Raw genomic sequence first — 23,556 nt, 5'->3', positions numbered from 1 at the left:
TCTTCAACCCCCCCCCCCCCCCCCCCCCCTTTTTTTTTTTCCTCTGGAGGTGCTTTCATGTGTCGGTCGTCTGTTGGCTCCCAGACCCTATATGCACCGACATCGCCATGGAGGGGATGGGAGGAGAGGAGAGGAGAGGAGAGGAGAGGAGAGGAGAGGAGAGGGTGGGGAGGAGAGGAGGGAGCTGGAGTCTGAGTGCGCGCTAGGGTGGGATGCTGTCCTTCCACCGCAAGTCAGCGACATTGTGACTCTCAACTTCCCTTTGCGCATTCAAAATAAAGCTGGTGGTATTAAGCGTGCACATTGTGCTGCTACATTTTTAATAAGGCATTTAGTATAAGCACAGGGGGATCAGTGGTACATAGCTAATAGCAATATCAACTCGAAGAAAATGAAATATTTATTATTTAAAAGTGATGCAGTGGTTGGCACCGTCAGTGTCAGCTGTGTGGAGATAACAGGTTCTCCCTGTGCTGGTGTGGGTTTTCCTTTGACAGCCTGAAGCTATGCATAATATAATGTTTGGGGATTCTAAATTTGATGTGGGTGAAATATGAAAATGCATCTTTGTCTGTCTCTTTGTGTTGGTAATGTGACTGATTGTCCAGGATGCATCTTGTGTTTTGTTCTGTTTGAGCTGGAAATAGGATAAATCAGTTATAGATAATGCATGGATAAATAAAAAGATAAGGGTACATGATGGCTATTATTAGTCTATACATAATAGTTCACAGCTTGAAATATTTATATTTGAGTTAGAAATGAATAAAACCACTGATCAGATCTGCCTTTCAGCTTTTCATTTCAGAAACTAACATGATTGCAAAAAAAACAGGAGACATCTCAACACGTGTCCCCTTTTCTGTCTTCTACTACAAATAAACCTAATGAAGAAAGTGAGTAAATCTTCTATTGATTTTATTTTTGAAAGGTGTCCTCTCAGTTTCCGGTTGTACGTGCACACATTTCGTCTGGCTTGATTTTCTCACAGCTCCAGCGGCAGGGAAACACACCCGTCAGCAGCGCGCATTGGAGACAAAAAAAAAGCGCATCACGGACAAAGGAAATATGGGTGCACTGGAGAGGATCCACCTCAGCCGGGTAACACAATGGATGAGCCGCTTCTGTTTCGCTTGCCCGGAGACCAATTAGCCCACCTTAATGAGGTGCTGGGATGCGAGATACTGCAAGCTAAAAAGGCGGAAGGCTGCGTTTAATCCGTCTGCGGATCCTATGAGCTTGCAATGGCTGTGGCGGGGATATGCAACTGGATAGGGAATAATGTGCCTTTTTATTTTGTGATATTTTCCTTATTTTGTGGCCTTTCCTTTGGACAGTTGCGGTATTCTATTACAGAGGAACTGGAAAATGGGGCACTGGTCGGTGATCTGGCGCATGACTTGGGGCTGGATATTCGAAAGCTCGCCACCCGAAAAATCAAGGTAACCTCCAACAGCGGTAAGCGCTATGTGATTGTCAACCCTAAAAATGGGAAATTACTCGTCAATGAAAGGATCGACAGGGAGGCGCTGTGTGATCTGTCCAGCACCTGCCTCATAAATCTGGAGGTGCTGGTCGAAAACCCCACTGAGGTGCACCATGTCGAGGTGGAGATTGTGGACGCCAATGACAATGCGCCACAGTTCCCCAGAGACGAGTACCAACTGGAAATCACTGAATCTGCTTTACCGGGCTCTCGTTACCCGATTGAAAACGCTCAAGATCCAGACATTGGGTCCAATTCAGTCCGCATGTATCAGCTCAGCACAAACGACCATTTCGCGCTGGTGTCCAACAAACCCTCCCTAAATACAAAGCACATCGAGCTTGTGCTCAAAAAGCCCCTCGATCGCGAGCAGACGCCTTATCACCAGTTAATTCTAAGTGCTGTGGACGGTGGGACACCAGAGAAAACAGGGACAGCGAAAATCAATGTGCGGGTCCTGGACTCAAATGACAATGTTCCTCTGTTTGACAGCTCAGTGTACAAGGTGAAACTGTTGGAAAACTCGCCCAAAGACACGCTGGTGATCAAACTGAATGCCACTGATCTAGATGAGGGCACAAATGCAGAGGTTTATTACTCTTTCAGCAGTTACACTCCAGAGAGGGTGAGGCAGATGTTCAGCATGGACACTAACACAGGAGAGATAAGAGTGAGAAGCAATGTTGACTATGAAGAGACCAACTCCTATGAGATGTACATCCAGGCGATGGATAAGGGCCCCGGGGCCGTGGCAGCACACTGCAAGGTGGTGGTGGAGGTGGTGGATGTGAATGACAACGTCCCTCAGATAGTTTTGTCGTCTCTGTCGAGTCCTGTGAGGGAGGACGCCCGTGCTGACACAGTGGTGGCCCTCATTAGTGTTACTGACCGGGATTCTGGCGCCAACAAGCAGGTGAGCTTAGAGATCCCAGCAGGCCTTCCATTCAAGATCAAGTCATTCAGAAACTACTACACTCTGGTTACCTCAGCCTTCCTGGACCGCGAGACCACTGATGCCTACAATGTCACTCTGAGTGCCACAGATGGAGGAAATCCTCCCCTTTCCTCCCAGAAGACCATACAGGTGGATGTGGCTGATGTAAATGACAACCCACCGCGATTTGAGCAGACTTCGTACACAGTGTATGTGGCTGAGAACAATGCCCCCGGGGCCTCTTTGTGTACTGTGAAAGCTCAAGATGCAGACATCAAAGAGAATGCACGCATCACCTACACAGTGCTCAATGACAATAACCATGGCATCCCTGTCACCTCGTATGTGTCTGTGAAGGCCGATACTGGGGAGGCTTATGCCCTGCGAGCCTTCGACTATGAGTCACTGAGAGAGTTTCACTTCCAGGTCAAAGCCCAAGATGGGGGTATTCCTCCACTCAGCCGCGTTGCCACTGTCTACATCTACATAATGGATCAGAATGACCATGCACCACTGATAGTAAACCCTCCTGGCAATGGCACGCGCTCCTTAGAGACAGTACAAAAGAATGCTGAGCCTGGCGCCATGGTGACCAAAGTGGTGGCATATGATGCAGATGCTGGTCCAAATGCCTGGCTGGTTTATGTCCTGGAGACGGCCACTGACCTGGACTTGTTCAAAGTGCATGAACACACGGGCGAGATCAGGACCACTAGGAGGATCCTGGAAGACAACTCAACCTCCTTCGCCCTAACCGTCGTTGTGAAGGACCATGGCCAGCCTGCTCTTTCCTCCACCGCCACCATCAATGTGGCTGTCATGGAGGTGCCACCAAAAGTGGCCCCTGACCCCAAGAGGATCATCCGACCTCACAGCACACTGCTTTTCTCCAACGTGACCCTCTATTTGATCGTGGCTTTGAGCGCCACAACCTTTGTTTTCCTGGTCACTGTGGTGGTGCTCGCCATCGTTCGCTGTCACGCCTACTGCACCCAGCCGGGGTCCTGCTCCCCTTGCTGTGTGTCACAGAAGCCCCCTCCAGATGGCGGGAGCAGCAGTGTAAGTGCTGGCGGGGCAGGCGGTGGTGCAGCCGGGGGACAGCCTAATAACAATGTGGTGCTTCGGAGAGACCTTAAAGTGGAGCCTCACTACATTGAAGTGCGTGGGAATGGCTCCCTAACGAAGACTTACTGCTACAAGACCTGCCTGACAGCCACCTCTGGCAGTGACACTTTCATGTTCTACAACACAGGACGGCCCATCAGCGGCACCTGGGGCAGCGGTGCTGACCGCTTCTTCACCAGTGGGAGTGGATTTGTACGGAGACTGAGTATGCCTGATGCCTCACTGCAAATCTGCCCAGAGGTGTGTCATTAATTTTTAATGTTTACCTTTTGTCTGCATAACTGGAAGGTCATGACTCATCATGTTTACATATCAGTGGCTTTGTAGTGAAATTTCATTTAGTTGCAAACAACATTAGACACATACACCAAACCTGGACTTTAATTAAGGTTGTTGCCGTGTCTTTTGTCCCTGCAGGGAGCTGACATTCGTGCATGTCAGGTTTGATCCCCTTCCTGCAACAAACTGAATCCTTGCAACCTTCATTCTCTTTGTTCAGTTCCTCCCTTGCACTGTGCAGTCACTCAGCCCAGCCCAGCTCAGCACTCACACTGAATTAGTGTCAGTCCTGATGCTTTTCAAGGCTCCTGTGTTATTTCTGATGATTCAGAGATTTGCGTTTCAGTCCGAGGTTGTCATCACATCTACACCAAGAACGGGTCATGTATCCTCTCCACCACTGCCTCATTCTCATTGCATGTCTGTGGGGGCGTTTGAGTGAGTGAGTAAAGCTGAGCAGTCACACTGGAGCAGTTGGGGTTAATTGTGTTGATCAAAGCCAACACAAGACTAGTTGTTTCATCTGATGTCTGAGAGCTATTCTTAGAATAAATGTTGTGTTTTTCTTCTCTCTAAGGCTGCACTACTCTTGCATTTCAGGGATAAAGTTTCTTTAGCCTTTTATGACTTGTCAATATTTGAAAAAGTAAATGCTTTTACCTGCTATATCTGCATTACTCATGATTTAACTTCATTTACGAAAGAATGCTGTTTAACTGATATGATTCCAGCAATTTGCATGCTTTCCACTCACCATTTGTGTTGCCTTAAATGTTGAAAACTTCACGTCTCCTAGTCTTAGATTTAAGGAGTGAGGGTTTGACTCCAGTGAGGATTTCTGGGTAAATATACTCAGCTTTTATGACTGAGAAGCTACAGAGATTGATGGTTTGCATATTGGAATAATGTATTAATGTATTTTTTTATTGCCAGACTGTTAAACTGAAGGCCCCAGAGGTCAGAAGGTTTCCTGAATGCATCATCTTTATTATCAAGTGCCAGTCACTGGTACATTAGTTACAAAAAAAATCTCTTACCAAGACAGACGTAGCAGTATAGCAGTGTAAATTAAATTAACCTCCAGCCTCTGTTCCTTAGCCCTGCAAATTAGATTTACTCAAAGAGGCTGGGTCTACCAGCAGAAAATACTCCCCCCTGAATTCAGCTGAGGAACATTATGTGCCATCTTTATCTGGGACACTTGCTGCTGCCGGAGCAGGTTTGTTTGTTTAAGAGCTTTTCTTATTCAGTGTTTTTGAGGCCCATGAATGCAGCCTACATGATGCTGACACATTTTAGCATTCGCTGTACTATAGTAGATGCTAAAATCTGTGTTAGTGTTCACAGTCATTTCATGCTGTGCATATGCACAGAACCTACTCATGAGGAAAATAATTATGAAAGAGTCAGGCGTAATTAACGGCCATGAAAGATAAGCTCATTAAAAATGTGACTTTTCCCCCTTTGAGATTCATATGGTCCTTTGGATTTAAAGGCTTCAGACTTAAATCATTAGCAAAATTTGGCATCATCAAAGACAAATGAATGAGATCTGGTAGCCTTGATATAGTGAAGAGCTCTAATAGTCTAAAAACTATAATTCAGGACTATAAAACTAATGTGAGGGGGTGTTAAAATATATAACAAGAAAAAAGATTTGTCACTTTCATCATTATCTTGAAATTTTCTTTGTTACTTGAATCATGTATATGTAGCAAATTGTTCATTAGTTTTAAAATGGAAATATGTTGTGTACTTACAATTATTTTCATTTAGTATAAAGTTTTATATGACTTATACAGTTTTCAGAATCAAGTACATCTCAAAAGATGGAGAAAGATTTTGATGATTTGTCTCACATTGTCCTGCACTAAAACCTATACATTTTGCTTTAATGTGTTTATAACACTGGCCTCAGGTCAGAGATATAGGATGCGGTTGCCCCGGCGATGATGGCTCTTGGTTATTGGATTTTAAAGGCAATAATTTACCAGAAGGCTGCTGGGAATTACAAGCACTCAGCCCAGGTTCATCAGGAGCAGACAGATTTACTCCAGTTACGCACAAACACATTCACATCAGTCTGTACAAACACCCCAGCACTCAGGGAAAGGGCATAACTCTCCCAGCTCTCACATTTATAGAGCCATGGAGTGAAAGACTGTCCAAAAACTGTCAATATGACTCTCTGTCAGTGCCCTTTCTAAAATCCTTGCATGGATATCAATATGTATGTGTGTGTGTGTGCTTGCACTGGGGGACACAACTGCAGTGTTCCTATCACGTCCAGAGCTGGTGTGTCATGATTAATTGATGAGACCATGGCCCAGCCTGGCTCTGCACAGTGTGAGATCAAACTAAACTCACTCCCCTCTCTTCTCTCTCTCTCTTTCTCTCTGTGTCTCTCCATCTTTCTCTTCTTTCTCTTCTGCTTTTTTTCCCCCTCCTCTCTCTCTTTACCTCTTGCTCACTCAGCCAAAAGCCCCGAATGCTGACTGGCGATATTCGGCATCTTTAAGGGCAGGGGTGCAGAGGTAAGCATTTTCCATCTTTAACTCTTTTGCAACTTGTGATAATCTAGAGAAATGAGAAACACCTTGTCATCCTGCTCACGATGTCGACATCCTGTCTGTACCATGACAGTTACCCTTCCTGCTGTCATTGCAGCTTCAATATCAACAAGCAAAATATTCACTGACAGACTAGTCCCACAGATTTCCACACCTCGAAGTGACATCTATGAAAAACTGAGCCAAAAACGACAACATAATACAGCAGCTCAGTATTTGCCATTATTAGAAACAACTGCTAGTGGGCCCCTCAGCATTTTTTCGAAACCTCAACCCTGTCCTTTTCCTTTGGGAAAAGGCATGTGCAGCTCCATCAGTGGATGCACAACCCTCTCCCTCTGCAGTGTAATATTATATAGGTCATCTACATTCTGAGCGTCGCTTCCCCCACTTACAGTCTTTAAGCAGGAAGCATGAAGGACAAATGAGCTGACGATGACCTTTCTCAGATTATCAGATGCGCACATGCATCAGTGTCTGCATGTGCAACTGCCCTGCATGTACACATGTGTGCGTCGCTCTGTGTGGTTGTATAGTTTTGTCAGGAGAGGAGTGGAGAAGTTGTGAACACAGACAGCAGAGGACATTTTGAACTTGCAAGCACAGTTTATTCAAATATGGCCTCATATATGGCACAATTCTGGCCATATTTGAAACCATGCTGATACACTTAATCTATCCAATATGATACTAAAACAAGACTTGACAGTCATTTGTAAATTTTCTCCCAGATTCACACAGCACTTTAGCTCAACATCTGTTGTACCGAATGTAATGTATAAATAAATATGACGTTATTTGACGTGTTATAGTACTCTAGCAAAGATTAACGTCTGCCAACAACATGGTTGTAAGATTTGGGTTAAAAGCTTACTCTGGGTGTTGTTTCAAAGATAGATTGCTGTGTTTTCAGTTGCCTTGCTCTTCCAAGAATATTTGAGTACTCCCCTGTCTGTCTGAGTAATGTTCTAATTAAGTACCTTCTGCAGTCAGAAAATGCCAAAGTTAAAAGAATTATCCACAACAGTACCAACAACTGGAGAAAGATTTACTTTTTACAACTTTACATCTTTCACTTACATTTTGTAATCATCAGGTCATAAAAGTTGTACGAAAATATGTAATTGTGTCTTTCTAATTTGAGACGAGGACAGCTGGAACATCAGGAACTAATGAGTTTTCCCTCCACATGCCTGCGCTTTGTACCAAATTTTCATAATTTCATGCTAACAATGCTCACCGCTCGGTTGTGCTGTCATCTGCACCGTCTAAGTTTGATTTAATTGGATATTAGTGTTAATTTCTATGGCGTGGAGGGGATCATAATGTGCGCGCTCTCATCAAGTCACTGTAACATGACATGGATTAACATAAATCAACGCTGCAATTTGCCGCTGCCATCTTTAAAATGACAGTGCCTGTGACACACACAGACACAGAGATGGGTCACATTAACACTTTACCCCAACACAGGCAGGCTGTAATGTATCACATGAAACACAGCATGTAGCACAAACGTAACTGGCCCATATTTCCGGTGTAGTCAGTCAGTGTAGAAACACACCAGTCCTATCCGTGTCCTATTCTCACACATTAAACCAGCAACTTTGTAAAAGCTCGAAAGTGGCTCAGAACACGCACAGTCATTTTTTTATTCATTGGAAATCAACATAACGTGTATTGCAGGTTCACATAGGACAAATGTGGTGCATTGCAGAGGCCCCAGCCAGTGTAGGTCTTCCTATACAGTATGCTCTATATCCATTACAAATGTATGAGGGGGAAAAGCTTTTCAAGGATGGGTTTGATTGTCAATACAGTATTTACAAAAACACATTTCTGCGCTCTGGTTTCACCCTTTTAAAGAAATTAGTTTGACATCTTGGGAAAGACATTTTCCTCAAATGTTGTTATTCACACCACTATGTCTGCACGATAAATACAAAGACAAACAGAGAGCAGCCAGTTAGCTTAGCTTAGCTTAGCTTACACATAGAAAATAACAGGAGAGAGCAGCCTGGCTTCAAAGTAATGAATTTTCCTACCACTACCTCTAAATCTTACTAAAACACATGTTATATCGCTTTTGTTTCATTTATGCAAAACAGAATGCCTTGGGGGTATTGCTTGGCTGGGATTAGTAACCTGGAGTTTCTTCTTGTTGCTAAGCAACCTCACAGCGAAGACAAAACTCTTGGAAGTCGAACCCAGCTAATTAGATGATACTGCAATGTATTTATAAAATGTTCTAACAGCCACACAAACACTAACTTGCAAAGATCCAGTAATTGGTGCCGCATGGTGATACTGCACATCATTGTAGTTCAGCAGCATTTCAGACTTGATTTCAGCCACGCCTGCCACACCTCCCCTCTGCTTTCACTTTTTGTTTACAAGTAGAAAGGTAGTGTACATGAGCACCAAAATATAAAATCTAGCCACAGCCATTAGCACAACTAGTATTGTAAAATACACTGAAAGACAAATGTTTGTCAGCTCAGGGTACTGCTAAATTCTCTTCACCAGTGTATCCGTCACACCGCTCTTGTCTGTTCTGCTCCGGTCAGTGTGTGTCTGTTTCCACATATGGTTTGACTGACCGGAGGATAAACCAGATTTGCTCTGATCCATACATGAGCATTTGTTGTGTGTGCAAACAGACACGCACAAAGACACGAAAACGAGCAGAGAAGAGCCTTAAAACAGCAGTAGAGTCTCCCGCGTTGAGCTGAAATGAAACAAATGAACACAAATTAGGGAAATAACATAAATAAGATACTTCACCTTTAAAGTCTTTGTTTTTTGAAGCACCTGCAGAATCCTCCAACCTCAGATTGTAGATAAATGCAGGGGTGCCGAGTAGCTGCAAAGTGAGAATCTTGTACGCACAAACATACACAAATGTGCACGAAAATACACGCAAACCACCATGATGCCAATCTCTGCTAAGAAAACCATATACTCTACTATATGTTTACATGCTAGATAGTTGTTTCCTGTTGTAGTCTCAAAATCTTGTGTATTACATCTTTAATTATCCCTTGAAATGTTAATGCGCTGACTATTTTCAAGTCTGAGTCAACACAAGGTGACTGTGAACCAACAGTGAAATCTGAAGGAACTGTCTGCACATTTCCATCTGTGTGTGTGTGTGTGTGTGTGTGTGTGTGCTGCCTACCTGCCTGCCAGGAGAATAAAAAGGCAGAGCTCAGAAAAGTACACTTCAGATGTGCTGACAAAAATAAAAATAAAATCTGGAATCTCAACATTTCCACTTTGGTGCCATCTTCTGTGTCTCTGTTGTGCTTATAGAGTGAATTTTCAATATTTTTATGCGCTGGGTGCGGTAGGGGTGTCCTACTTTTTATACACAAGATTACCATACATTAAAATGTAAGTATGTAACAAGATCAGCAGAAAATACTTACAGCGTGCTTTTAGTTGCAGTAAATATGTTATGTATACCGAGCGAAATTGTAAATAATTAACATCTTAACTGCAAAGATAAATAATTAAAGAATTAAAATAAAGTATACACATTACATTCTATGTTTCTGTCATTATTATATATATATTCAATAGATGCTGGAGTGCCATTCAACACATATTCTGTTTATAAATGATGCTGTGTCCATAATGTACAACACCAATGGTGATCTTTCACTAAGATGGATACCTATGCTGTGAGCCCCAATAATAAACATGTAATGTGTGCACAGCACAGACAGCATTTCATATCACAGCATGGGAACAGATGTTCACAATGCATTGTTAGTAATAAAATGCATCTTATTTTCAACTTTCCCTCCCTACAGTGCATAGCAAATGTTCAGTTAAATATACAGAAAAATGCTCAAATGTAGATATCAAGCATAATAAACACAGCAAATCTATATTACATATAAGCTACAAAATTACTGAAATATACCTGAGCGACTGAAGTAAAACTTGGTCAGCTTGTGCAAGTGGCACCATTTCCTTAGCCACTTGAATGTGCACATTTGTTGGGCCAATAAGTTCGCAGTGGTGCTGTCACAGCTCCATTGATGCAGGAGCTGTTAACATGGCAGCCAGAATTGTAACCCCCTGTTGTGAAAATGAGTGCAGCATAACCTGGTAACTCACAATCAAAGCATGGTAGAGTGTATGGATAAACTAAGTTGTACAGAAAGTTAACAATATCCACTACCATTAATCATATCCCATGTGTGATGATTATGTATACTACTCTAGTGGTTGTTCATCCTGGTCTAGGGTAATCAGAAAGTAACTCCATTTCCAAGTAAGCCATAAATTTGGCAGCCAAATTACTCACAAAGAACCAAAGAATGTGACAGCAGGTGGAAGCAATTTTTCTCTGGAAGTGAAAAACACTTGAGATTTCATGCAGCAAAATCTGCACATTACTGCGTGAACTCCTACATTAGCCAATACACGTTTTGATTCTTTGTGCAATCGCTGTTTCTGTCATATCCTGTTACTCTTCAATAGTGCTTATTTCTAAAACAGAGTTTTGAAATGTTTAAAATGTGTGACAGTTTGTGACAAAATGGTTCTAACAACACAGTTTCCATATTCTTATTTTTTTTTATGTAAATAGCGGAGCAGCCATAATTTGCAAGGTTAAATAGATGTAATGCATTTGTATTCATCAATAGGACATTTTTCCCACCTTATTCACAGGAGATCTTAGTCACAGCAGAAGGGTTACTGATGTAAATGATAAAATTATTGATAGACAATTTTCATTTCAATGCATTGCCTTCATAGTAAAAGTCTCTTTGTTACATTGTGTTAAGACAGTGTATTCTACATTAATGGTCTCTTTTTAAATACAAAAAGCAGGAAGTTGTTGCTGGTGGCAACAAGATCACAAGAAATAATCCAAAACTGGGCAACTAAACAACTGCTTTCTGTCAAGGCCTGAAACATTGACTAATGCTGCTTGAAAAGTTTTACATTGTAAGCTGTTTTTTTTGGCATGCTGGATTACTGTTTCATTTGAGACTTCTTTAAATATGAATTAGTTACTTGGAGTTAAATCTCAGATTGTCTTTAAATTTGAAAATGTCTCTCTGGTTCTGCTGAATGTTTTCCTCACTTTCAGTTCTGTCCACATGGAGGAGTCCTCAGTGATGCAAGGAGCCCAGGGCATGCTGGTCCAGAACTGGCCCACAGTATCCAGTGCTGCAGGTCAGTAATCAGGATGATGATTTCCAGCTGAAGCTCTGAACACAATGTGGTCTGGACAAAGTTTGGTCTGCAGCATAAGTTAGCATGGTGATCTAGCCAGGTTAAAACAGAAACACCTTCGTGACACAGAAAACTCTGGTTTTATGCACAACATACCTCGCTTAGTCATATGCCTACGCCCCTCAGCTGTTCCTGAAAGTGTCCTCACATGTGTGCAGGGCTGCAGCTCCTACAGACACAAATGAGTCTACGGCTACATATTAGCACAACAAAACAACGTGTAGTAACAGGATGAGGATAAAAAGTTTGTATATCGGGTGACACGTCAACAGATAGGCTACCCGTTGCAACAAAGTATCAAACATAAACCTAAATAAATAACTGCCTAAATGCTGGATAATAAGATATGGACTAGAACAGCTAAGAAAAGACACTCACCTTGGGAACATCACGTACGTACGGGCCCGTGCACAGATTATTGCAGGTTGTAGAGATGGTGCGCTCAATTTGCTTACCCAGCTGTCCAGGAATGATATTAACAGTATTAGTTAGTATTTTGTGCACATGTTATGCCTATTTCGTGGCCACAAATTTGTATTTCGTGCAAACAAATTAGTATTTCATGGGTACGAATTAGTATTTCATGCAAACAAGTTAGTATTTCATGCAAACAAATTAGTATTTCGTGCGAACGTTATAGCTATATCGTGGCCGCAATTTATTTATTTTTTTTACCATGTCACCAGAGGGGCTCCGTACCTTCATGACAGTTGTTGATAAAACTGAAGGAAACATGGCTATATTCAGAAGTAACCTCTCAATCCTAATAACTAAAATATTATCTTGTTTTTACCTGTACCATACCCGAACTGTAAAACCAAATCATTTTAGATACGTCGTGCTTTTTTACATTCACTTTTTTGCACCCTTGAACAGAGTCAGCCTGTCTGTTCCTCCCTTTTATGCAAAGCTGAGATAACTATCTGCTGGCTGTCAATTTATATTTAGCGTACACGACCTGAAAGTATTATCAGTGTTTTTTATCAAGCTCTCAGCAAGTAATTGAATGAACATAATTCCTAAAATGTCTATCTTGTTCCTTTAATTACATCTGGAGTTTCACAGGACGGGCAACATGAGTGCTGAGACAATCATCAAGGGAGTTTAACACCATTGTCAGATGTCACCACACCTGAGTGCAAATTCTACCTAATATAATTCATCTTTGCTTTACTGGTGGTTTGAAAGAATTGTCCTTTAGATATCTACACCACCTTAAATTCCAGTGGGGTGTTCATACAGAGCTCAGCTGAGATGCCAGAAGACCGAGGCCCTTATGCGAGCCACAGATAAACAACCGTATCCTCCATAAAAGTAGCCGACAGCAGGAAGAGCTACGGACTGAAAACCGTTTTTTAATAAGAAATGTCTTGTCCTGAGTGGGTGGCAACATTGAAAATATGTAGCAGCCCAGCATAAGTGTAAAGAGAGCTGACCTCAGTGACGACCTGTGCTACATCGTTCACACCACCACTGGCTTAGAGCTAATGACTAAGAATATTTGGGAGAACAACTATTGTGTGTAGAAACACACAGAAGCGACTGAAAAGACTTTTGTAACCAAGATTCCCAAAGAGTATTTGGAACATTGTGTGATGCTCCCTCCTCTTTTCAGCCTAGCTTTCATTCATCGATTTGCTGTCTAGCTGCAGGAATTAGAACATACGTAGAGACTTGAGGGAAAAGCGTAGCTTCACAGTAAATCACTCTGCGAGTCAGTGACAGAATATGTCTTCCTGCTGCTTACTAAACATGCTCAAATGAAGGGTTTTCTCTCTGGAGAAGAGAGCTGGGGAATTATTTGAGATCCCAGCTGAACCACTTTCCAGTATCTCTGTGCCAGCTTGCAGCAGAGAAATGCACATTTTTCTCAGAGCAGATAGAAAGCTGTCTCTCTGATCATGTAAAGAGTCAAATATTTTCTTTAAAGCAGCAGCATACTGCAGTCCTATCAGGTGTGCATTGTTGCATTAGGAAGTAATTTGTTAGGAGTGGGTCTGTGCTAAAGCATAGGCACGTACTCGATTGCAGGTTGATCCTCTTGATTATGCATCAAGAGGTGGAGCCTTTCTGTGACACATTTCCTGTCTGCTGCAGTGAATTGTTATCATGATAAAGTTGTCTGACATGCTGTGGTGCATCTTAATGCGGCACCCTCAAAAGTGTGTTTATGTAAGTGACCCATGGCGCAGATGAGGAGACATTTGTCTGATGCCAGAGGGGGAGAAAGGCTATTATCAGTAATAAGACAGTGCCATGAAAAAACTGGGAGATCCGCTCACATTAAAAGCAATTTTGGAAGGAGGAAGAGCAAAGGAGATGTACGGGGGGACGGAGAAAAAAGCGAGGTGTGGGGGGATGGAGTGAGAGAAAGGTTAAGAGGATTGGCAGGTTCCTGCAGTAGTGTTGTTGCTAGGGAACGCCATGTGACCTGTTGCCTGGCAACACTGTCTAACTGAGAGATTGCTGCAGCAGCCGCACCCTCCATCAGCAGGGAGTGGGCGAAGGCAGTTTCCATGGCAACCGGCCATATCTCTGAATGGAATATTTAGAGACAAAAAAAAAGGAAGGAGTAGGAAGGCATAGAGGGAAGGGGACTCTGCGAGGGCAGGTATTAAGAAGGAAAAACGGCTGATTGAGAGGAAACAATGTCAGAAAGTGTGGTTTGTGTAGATGTCTCATGCAGAAGACATGCAGCATTTCGCATATATCTACGCCAGCACTATGTGACTGTCAGATTAGTACATGGGCCACAAACCACCAGAGGGATTCATATTAGTTGGAACCGTGTCTTGGACCAGACAGAAAATAACATAGCCTATTTAAATCTAGGACATCAGGTTACACAAAATGAGGCTTCAAACACCCACATACCCACATCAGGTGTCATGGCAACCTCCTCACAAGGAGCTTTACTGACCTGCTTACCAGCAGTTACACCATAATCCGCTTCAGACACACATTTGCTCAGAAATATGGGCTAAGATAAAGCAATGGCAGAGGCATGTTAGAGGAACAGCAGCACAGAGCCAGCAAAGCTCTTTAGAATTGTACCAAGCTATGACATGGCCTACACTTTATGAATTCATTTTTAATATGCACATACACTCTTACAGCAACATCTCTGATTAATACCTGGGTGCCTATTTTAATTAACATGTCAAAGGTTTGGATTTGTCACAGCCGTGCAGGAAGCCCTGGGATGTCCCAAGACACTTAGACAATATTTACAAGACTAGACTCTTCACAGTCTGTTAAAATTTTAGCTCAGCTGGTCATGCATAGACATATGCGCTGTTATAATCCCATCAGGTGCACATACACCAGAACCACTTACTATATGCTATGGTAGTCTACTATTTCCTTCACTGCAGGAACGCAGTAATTGTAGCAGCACTACAACCAGTCCACAAATTTGCACACATTTCTAGACAAAGATTTTCCATACTGTCAATAAAACTGTCCAACAGTTAACTAAGTAGGTCATAGCTTAACCTGTAATGGTTTGGCCAAAACCATTAGGTCACCCAGAAACCATAGTTATATAAATGTGTGTGTGTGCACGCTTCAGAATAAACCTTTCAAATGGTTCTAATGGTCATCTCTGAATTCGTTTGCCTCAGAGATTGGATCTGAGAGTTTTTGAACTTTTCCTCTAATACCTGAGATTTCTTTAACAAATCCATACTCCACAGACCTTTCATGTCCAAAATTTGAACTACAGAAATGATTCCATAATGATAGACTCACATTGGCTACATTTGTGAAAATATTGCTATTGTAAGTTCAAATCTGACTATATAGCGTTTCCTCGATTCTGTGTGCCCGTCACTGCAATGGTTTTACATATCCCACGTGCAATAATAGGTGAAATGTGAAAAGCTCTGTTTGAGGGTATTTAGTGATCTCTCAGCAAAAGAGCGCTATTTTAGTATTCCTAAAATCTAAGCATCAAACGTCTTCCTTTAAATAGCAGGATCAGGTAACAGAAAATGGTGCACCAGTTATATAAAATTGTACTGCGCTCGGTCCAACCATACACTGCACTGCTTTACTGCCTCAGCAGGCTCTTCCACATTCTGCCTCACAGTATTTTGTGTTTTTCTTTTAACTCAGTGACTGTCTTTTAGGTTTATTTTTAACATGTTTGTCCTTTTCTCCATGAGAAGCAATCCTCCCCATCTAACCATTGATACAAGGGCTTATTTAAAATACCACAGCCGCATCCTGGGCTTAATACCCACATTAAATACAAACAGACAGACCATACCATCAAATGTCATAATCCTAAAGCTGACTAGCATTACAGTATTACAGCAGTAACTCCGCTAATAGTGAGATAAGATGATAGCATCTGACACTGACTAATTATCAATCAAGCTCATTTACATTGGTCAGTTAGCGGCTGTTGGAGTTTTTCTTTCTTCTTTTCAAAAATTGGACATGACGGTTCCATAAAATAAGGCAAAATTATAAAAACCCAATGAACCGGATAAATTTGGATTTCCTCAGTAACTGACTTATGTTTTTTTTGGTCTCTCAGTCCTTCACATGCTAATTGTTTCATGTAGTTAAAAATAAATACATCTATTTTTGTAAAAAGAGAAAAAATTATTTATGTCTCCGGTCGTTTTTGTGATCTTGTCACAATAGTATGCAGTCCCTCCAGGATTTCGCGGGCGTTTTTCGTGATTGTTGCGGCCGAAAATGCCTGAATTCGCGGCAGCTTTTCTAAAAAAAATTGCGATAAAAGTTGCGATGTTTTAAGCTTATTTGTTGAGATAAATTGCAGGAGACAAGTGACAATTGTTAAAAAACCTGCATTTTCCCAGCTTGTATAATATGTTTCAACACTGTAATTGACAATATTTATTCCAAAATTAATTATTTTACGTTCCAACCCATTTCCACAAAAGCTGGCACACCATGGTGGAACATTAGCAGCAGCCAGATACTGGTTTAATATGACGTGACCTAACAATGCAGGGGGCGACAGGAATTGATGGGACTCAGAAACACCCCCATAATTTAATCAGTTGTTCCTTGTGTTATTTCCCATTCATCCACAGTGGTAGATTTGTAGTAGGATCACAATTGTGTGATCGTCAGCGGGCCACTGAGGTAGCGTTCACTTCTTGCCATGGTTACCGTGCCGCTATCAGCCGCCGTGCAGCTATGAATCCTTAACAAATCCATGGATCCAAACTTTATGCCGTATCACTGCCGAAGTCTAATCACTTGGTCCTTGTGTCATTGCTGACCGACACTGAAAACTTCATTCCCGAGTCAGTTTTTGAGTGATATAGGTAACAGAGGAAGGATTCACACACGCTGATCGTCACATAACTCCGCCGTGTTCTTTGGTGGAATAATTAATCTAATTTACCTCATTCTTTCATTGCTCTAATTGATCTGGATGCAACAGTTTCCATCATGGTGATTTGTCTGGTCTGTTGTCAGCTCATTTCAGCCGTTCTAATACGTTTCATGTTTTTAAAAAAAAAAAAGTGTATCAATCCATGATTTTTTTCTTTTTTTGTATTCCACCACAATATTGGACGGTTGTTAAACAGTTTAGCTCCACTTTGGTGAAGAACATGAGGGAATTAATTGTTTATCATGGTCTTCAGCAGTAATTTTTGATGGTAAATGAGAGACATTAGTGTTGCACGTCTGCACCTTCAAACCATAAACAAGGAAGTGAATTCGGTGACGTACGTGCATTACGTTTGCGCTGGGAGCTGCTATGATTGGTGGAACTTACGGGAGATGGGCCAAAATTGCGGGAAAGTTGCGGTGATTGGACAAAATTGCAAGGCCGCGCAAAATTCGCGGAGATTGGTTGATTTCGCGTGAACTGGCGGATTCGCAACATCACGAATTCCTGGAGGGACTGAGTATGTTACTACGTACCACAATATCTGACTTCTGCTGTTACACTGAAAACACCAATCCTTTCCAGCATTTTCTTGAGTTAATATCGAATCAGTTTACAGTGTATCAACAGTGTGTTCATTTATGCTCTTTGTAGGAGTGATTAAAAGGGGTGATAATGCAAAGCTGTCTATAGAGTAGTTCAGCTGTGTCCATTACATTTGCTCTTTTTATAGTCTATACATGTAATTTACTCTCGTACTCGATTAACTCATTGTAGGGACACTGTGTATACGGACGGCACACATTTTCAGAATAGTGTATTTCCCAGTGGGACAGTGGTTGAAACTATTTCAGCTCTCCAGCAATGTCATAAATAGCCTACAAAGATAAATCAAACAGAATCTTTTTGCATGGGCCTGCGTTTGATCTAAATAGAATCCAGACTGAAAGTAGGTCAGCGCAGAGGGAACTGGTGTGGGCCTGAGAGCACCGTGTCTGTAAAACCCGCCCACCCCCATCTTCCTTTCTCCCTCTCTGCCTCTCTCTCTCCCTCTCTCTCGCTGTCGCTCTCTTCATTTCACCCAGCATCCTCTTTTCTTTTCATTCTGAAATATATTTGCCCTTTTGACCTTTATAGCTCCATCTGTTTTTTTCTTTTTTACCTTTCACAATGATTCTCCGATATATAGGTCCCTTCCTCCACTTTTGTTTTTTTTTTTTGTGCCCTCTTTTTTGTTTTTTGTTGGCTTGCTATCTGGTTTTCATTCTCTTTCACATCCATGCTTGCGCACTAAGGGGTTGAATCCCTATCTCTGGCCTCCTATGAGAGAAGGATTATGCCGCAGCCATCATCCAAATACAAATACAAATCCCATTGCCATGTTAAACATCCCTGTGGTTTAAAGGTTAGTCCCCTCCAGTATTCCCTTCTGTGATCTTGGCTGAACGGCTGTCCTGAAAATATCCACTCCCTGTGGCTATCGTGCGATTGTCAGGCCATCGACTAAATAATAAAGTCGAGGAAAAGGACAGCGCATGACAGCCATAACAGTTATTGTAAGCTAATAGCAGAGGGGGTTTAAATAAAGGAGGTCCGGGCTAGAATGGAAAATGCTGCATCTATCACTTTAACAGCAATAAAAATATTACAAGAATGTGTAAGAAGTGACTGTGCCTGACACTGATGCTTAAAGGAAGAGGATGTGTTTAACTGCAAAAAAACAAATCTGGAAGCACAGTCCTGTCTGCATGTTAAATACTGTATGTGACTGATCACTCAGATTCAATTGGAACAAAGCCTGGAAACGAACGGGAACAGTAAGCTTGGCTCTGTCGAAAAGTCACAAAATCTGTCTACTAGCACCTCAAGCTTAACATGTAGTGTTTTTTCTGTAAAAATTGTTTTAGTTTTTTTAAAGTTGGGCTATTTCTTGGCTTGATTCAACACTTTCCTGGAGTTTCTCCTGGTTGCCTGGCAACTGCTCCTAGGCTGTAACATCCTGCTTAGCTTACAAGAAAGTGATATTGATCTCCTCTTTTAACTCTCAGCAGGTTGCCCAAAATGTAAAACTATTCCTTTAACGGTGCAGTTAGATGTAATAAGTATCCACATCTGACATGATTTCTTTCCACTTTCTTCCCACACTTGTTTAGACGGAGAGGGTGGTGGAGAGCTCTCACCCCCAGTGGGCGCAGGAGTCAACAGCAACAGCTGGCACTTCAGATACGGCGCTGGACAAGGCTACGGGCCTCCTCAGCCCCTGAAACCTGGAGAGATCCCCCCTGAAGCCTTCATCATCCCCGGATCTCCAGCCATCATTTCTATCCGCCACGACTCGGGCCCAGTGGATGACAAAGGTGACTTCATAAGCTTTGGGAAGAAGGAGGAGGCGAAGAAGAAGAAAAAGAAGAAGAAGGACAAGAAGGACAAGAAGGAGAAAGGAAAGGATGATGGTGATGAATAGAGGAGAAAGGGCTGGATTGAAAGCAGAGCTACCGACAAACTACCATCTCAATTCCAGAGCCAGAAAAATAAGCCAAACGCATATTGTAGAACCAAGGGAGCCTGCTTGCACCACATTTGCATAGACATTGTACAGTGGCCAAATCCTCATTAGACCAGGCCTGGCTCCCCACATCATGCGAACTAACTTGCTATAACTTTGGCCAATAAAAGTCTGTGGTTTATTGTAAACAAACAATCTTTATCTAAAGACTGGACCAAATTTCAACAGAAAGGATTTTATTGGCTTAGATGAGCCTTTCTGTTATTTGCTGCCCAACATCCCCAACCCCTCACCCGAGGTTTGTATAATAAAAACGAAAGCACCTGAAAAGGTGTACTATTTGTATCTGACCATTGTCAGCTGAGGCTGCCTGTGTTGACATCTCGGGCCTCCTTCCTTTTTAGCTCGCCGATAGGAAGTGAAAGCCAAACTAACAGAACTAACGGAAGGGGGAAAAAAAAAAGAAACAGAGGCTTTTGTTTTCAGTATTATGGAGGCCTTGTAGAAATTCTGAAAATGAGGTCTTTTGTAAAAAAAAAAAAAAAAAGAAGCAAAAAACGAAAAAGTAACAATATACAGTATGCGTACCATCAGCTTAGCACCTTTGTGAGAATGAGGTGGCTGAGAGAAGCTGGACCACACTCGAATATAGAGCTCTGTTTCAGTGTAACATAGCACATTGCAGAGGCTGAGGACCTGGACTAGGTTGCACCAACTATGCGCAAGTTTGTTCCCAGGTTAGTTTATGAAGTAGTGGCTTCTAAATTGCTAGTTCATTTGCATTTAGCAAGTTGCTAAATTCGATTGGAGCATGGCTATTGAAGGGGTGAGGCTTGAGGCTGTATCTTTTTATAAGATTAAGATTTGAGATGAGTAGCCAATCGGTAACAGCAATATCATGCTGATGTGTGCAAACCACATAGATTTTTCACTAATAGATTGGCAGAAAAATGACAATTGGTTTCCATATTTGACTCCTAAAGGACAATATTAGTTTTTGCATGTTTTAGTCCACTCTCAACAAATTATTTTACACTTAACATCACTGCTAACCAATTTCTAAATCACATCTTTGGAATTTTTGTTTTGTTTTGTGGAATTTTTCGATTTTGCAGGCAGCTATTGATTCTTTTACTGAATTGTAGCACAGCATTCTAATAAAATCAGCTGAGACTCAAAATTGCGTCACACTAAAACTCATCAAAGTGAACACAGCATTTGGTTTTGTTGTTGTTTCAGGTACTTTTTGTCATGTGATAACGTGGCTCCTGCATTTTCATGATAACGTAACCTTAGACAAATAAAACACAGACATGACAGATTAGCTGCTGGATTTAAAAGAAGTCTCAGCATATGAATTATTTATATTTTATGGAATCAAGTGGGAACCAGATGTTGCCTGAAGGAAAGGAAACCCAAGGAAAAGAGTGCGAACTCAAGTGGAAAATAGTTTGCAGTATCATGTTAAATGTAGAAAATGGACAAAAGCATTCAAAATAACTGCTGTGGCCCTTCAAGTTGCAAAACAGTGTGGGACTGCTGAAGAAAAAAAATGCTGTGAGCAGGGGGAAAAAAAAGAAAAAAATCTTGCTTTACTGTTAGTGAGTGCAGTTGTGTGGCTTTGTATCATTTACACCTGCTTTATTGCTTGCTTAATTATTTACTTGTTGCTTAAGGTTCTGTTCTAACAGACTTTTGTGGTGGTACCGCTTGTAATTTAGCAAAGAATTGGGATTAGTGGCTACCTCGGATATAACTAGGGAACCTACGTGCAGCTGATGCAACCGGCCCCTCACCTTGCCTCTTCTTTTGGAATATGGCACAGGTCAACGGGGTCTTAATCCCACTGTGTATTAGCACACACAGTCTGACACACACATTACTGTACACAAACACTGACTCAACCTGACTCCTACCCACACGCACAAACACGCAAACACATACATCCTCTATTCCACTACATAGGAATACATAAACTATAAATATACGAAAAGAATACACAGCCCTTTCTGGAAACTCCAAAACTGAAGGCCGATGCCATCCTTAATATGGGAGTGTATTATATGGCTGGGACGCAGGAAACGTTGCTCGTCGCTTCATTTCTGTTCAAGCCTGATCCCTCTACTTCTGTCTTTGAATGTTAAGTAGTTGTTCTTCAAGCCCTGCACCACTGCCTCGACTGCTTCAGTGCTTGTAGGATTTGCTTGCCCGCTGCCTGTTTCCTCCCTCTACTCCTGCTTCCTCGAATCAACATGGTTGGACGACATCTTTAGAGTCACTCTCCTTCAATGAACTGTGCAGTTGTAACACAGTAACATTTGTGTATTTTGCATATTTACACACACACAGAGACACACACACACACACACACACACACACACACACACACACACACACACACACACACACACACACACACACACACACACACACACACACACACCGCACTCGTATATACATCTTTTGTTTGATTCAACCGAGCTTCAGCGCTTCAGCCAGAGTGTCTCCTCTGATTGCTCGTTGTTGACAGCTCTGTCAACCCTCGCATGGGTTGTACGTATTGTGTTGTGAGGACGCCTGACGGGTTAGCAGAAGCTGAGATTATGGTGTTCTGGATATAATGAGACAAGATGGAGTGGCAAAAACGAAGAGTCAGAATATAGCAGTCATTGTAGTGTGTTGTATAGATTCAGTGTAAAAGAAAAACGAAACTATTTGGGAGGTGTTGCAATTATCCCTGTGTCTCCAATTAGTCAGAACTGATCAGCTTGGGTTAAAAAGTAAGCGTATCTCAGTTCGGCAACAGTGTTAAGAAGCTGTTGAATTCAGTGAGGGAAGAAGTGGGGATGAATCACAATGTTCAAATTGATTATGGTGCACCAGTGAGAGGTAACAGCAAGCAAAACTCAACATTTGCACGTGGCAAGACTTTAGAATTATACTGTTTTGCTTTATTGCTACATATAAACGTCAGGAAAGCTGCTGGGAGGTGCTGTGATAGAAGCGTCCGGGTTGAGCGGTGATCCCAGTGTAATTAAAATTTGGCCCTGACATTGTGATTCCCAGATCTGGCATGGTAGAGAAAGCAAACAGTAGATATTGGAGCAGCATCAACGTGATTAAAAGTGTCATAAAACCTCACCTCAGTGTTCCTTCTCTTAGACCATCGTGTTACCAATCACTGTAGGGATATATAGGTGCTGCTATCCAGCTCAAACCCTCCCATGCACACGATTCCTTCCCCCCTGCCCCGTTCTTCAGGTGTACTTCTGTGCTGTCAGATCACCAAGTGGCTGTTTGCATGTTATAAGCAAAGGAAACAGATAATATATAGATACTATATATACATAGATATGTTTTTTCCACTGGGAAATGCGTATTGGAATACATATACCTCTGATACACATTCTCAAAGACAAAACACATACATTAAAAGACTTTCACATAAACATACATGCATATAGTGCATACAGATACGCCATTGCGAACAGTCATTTGTGGAAAAACCTTAAAAGTATCACATTTTTTATCCTGTTGAAAATGAATTTAATCTTCTAGATATACATAATGCTATTGTGTTATGCTATGAAATGCCTTTTTTTCTGTTTCTACCCATATGATTTTCATAGATAAGAAAATCAATCCTTAAACTTGTGTTAAGCGTCGAAACGATGATCGAACACTATTGTGAAATCATTTACTCACCCTCCATATCTATTCCTTGCCCTGTAGAGAAAAAGGCAGAAAAACAAGAAAAAAAAAATCATTAAAAAATGCATAAAATGGTCTAAAAAAAATAAAGTTGATGTATTCTCTGCTTGTGTATAGTGAATGTTCCTCAGTCGCTGGGTGTGGCAGTGAGTGACACATTCCAGTCGGCTGTGACAGTGCAGATCTGTTAATAACTTTTTTGTACACCTGCTCATCATTGTAATGGTGATAATAGTGATTCTTATGATTTCATCAATCTGGTAATGTGTTTTGTTAATAAGTCACAAATAAAGTTTTTTTCTTAAATATCTTCAA

The 23,556-nt window shown here is 41.7% G+C and overlaps 1 protein-coding gene across 1 annotated transcript; it reads left to right on the top strand.

Moving 5' to 3' along the window:
• Window positions 1–972: 972 nt before the first annotated feature.
• LOC110956304 (protocadherin alpha-C2-like) lies at window positions 973–23,556 on the top strand. The gene is made up of 4 exons (XM_022201677.2): window positions 973–3,785; window positions 6,300–6,358; window positions 11,502–11,587; window positions 19,178–23,556. The coding sequence occupies exons 1-4, from the start codon at window positions 1,245–1,247 to the stop codon at window positions 19,486–19,488; spliced, it is 2,997 nt and encodes a 998-aa protein (XP_022057369.1). The 5' UTR covers window positions 973–1,244; the 3' UTR covers window positions 19,489–23,556.

Source organism: Acanthochromis polyacanthus, chromosome 17 (genome assembly GCF_021347895.1).
Source record: "Acanthochromis polyacanthus isolate Apoly-LR-REF ecotype Palm Island chromosome 17, KAUST_Apoly_ChrSc, whole genome shotgun sequence".
NCBI classification, from domain to species: domain Eukaryota; kingdom Metazoa; phylum Chordata; class Actinopteri; family Pomacentridae; genus Acanthochromis; species Acanthochromis polyacanthus.
The sequence above is the reverse complement of the archived record's forward strand: the minus strand, read 5'-3'. Positions and strand labels throughout refer to the sequence as shown.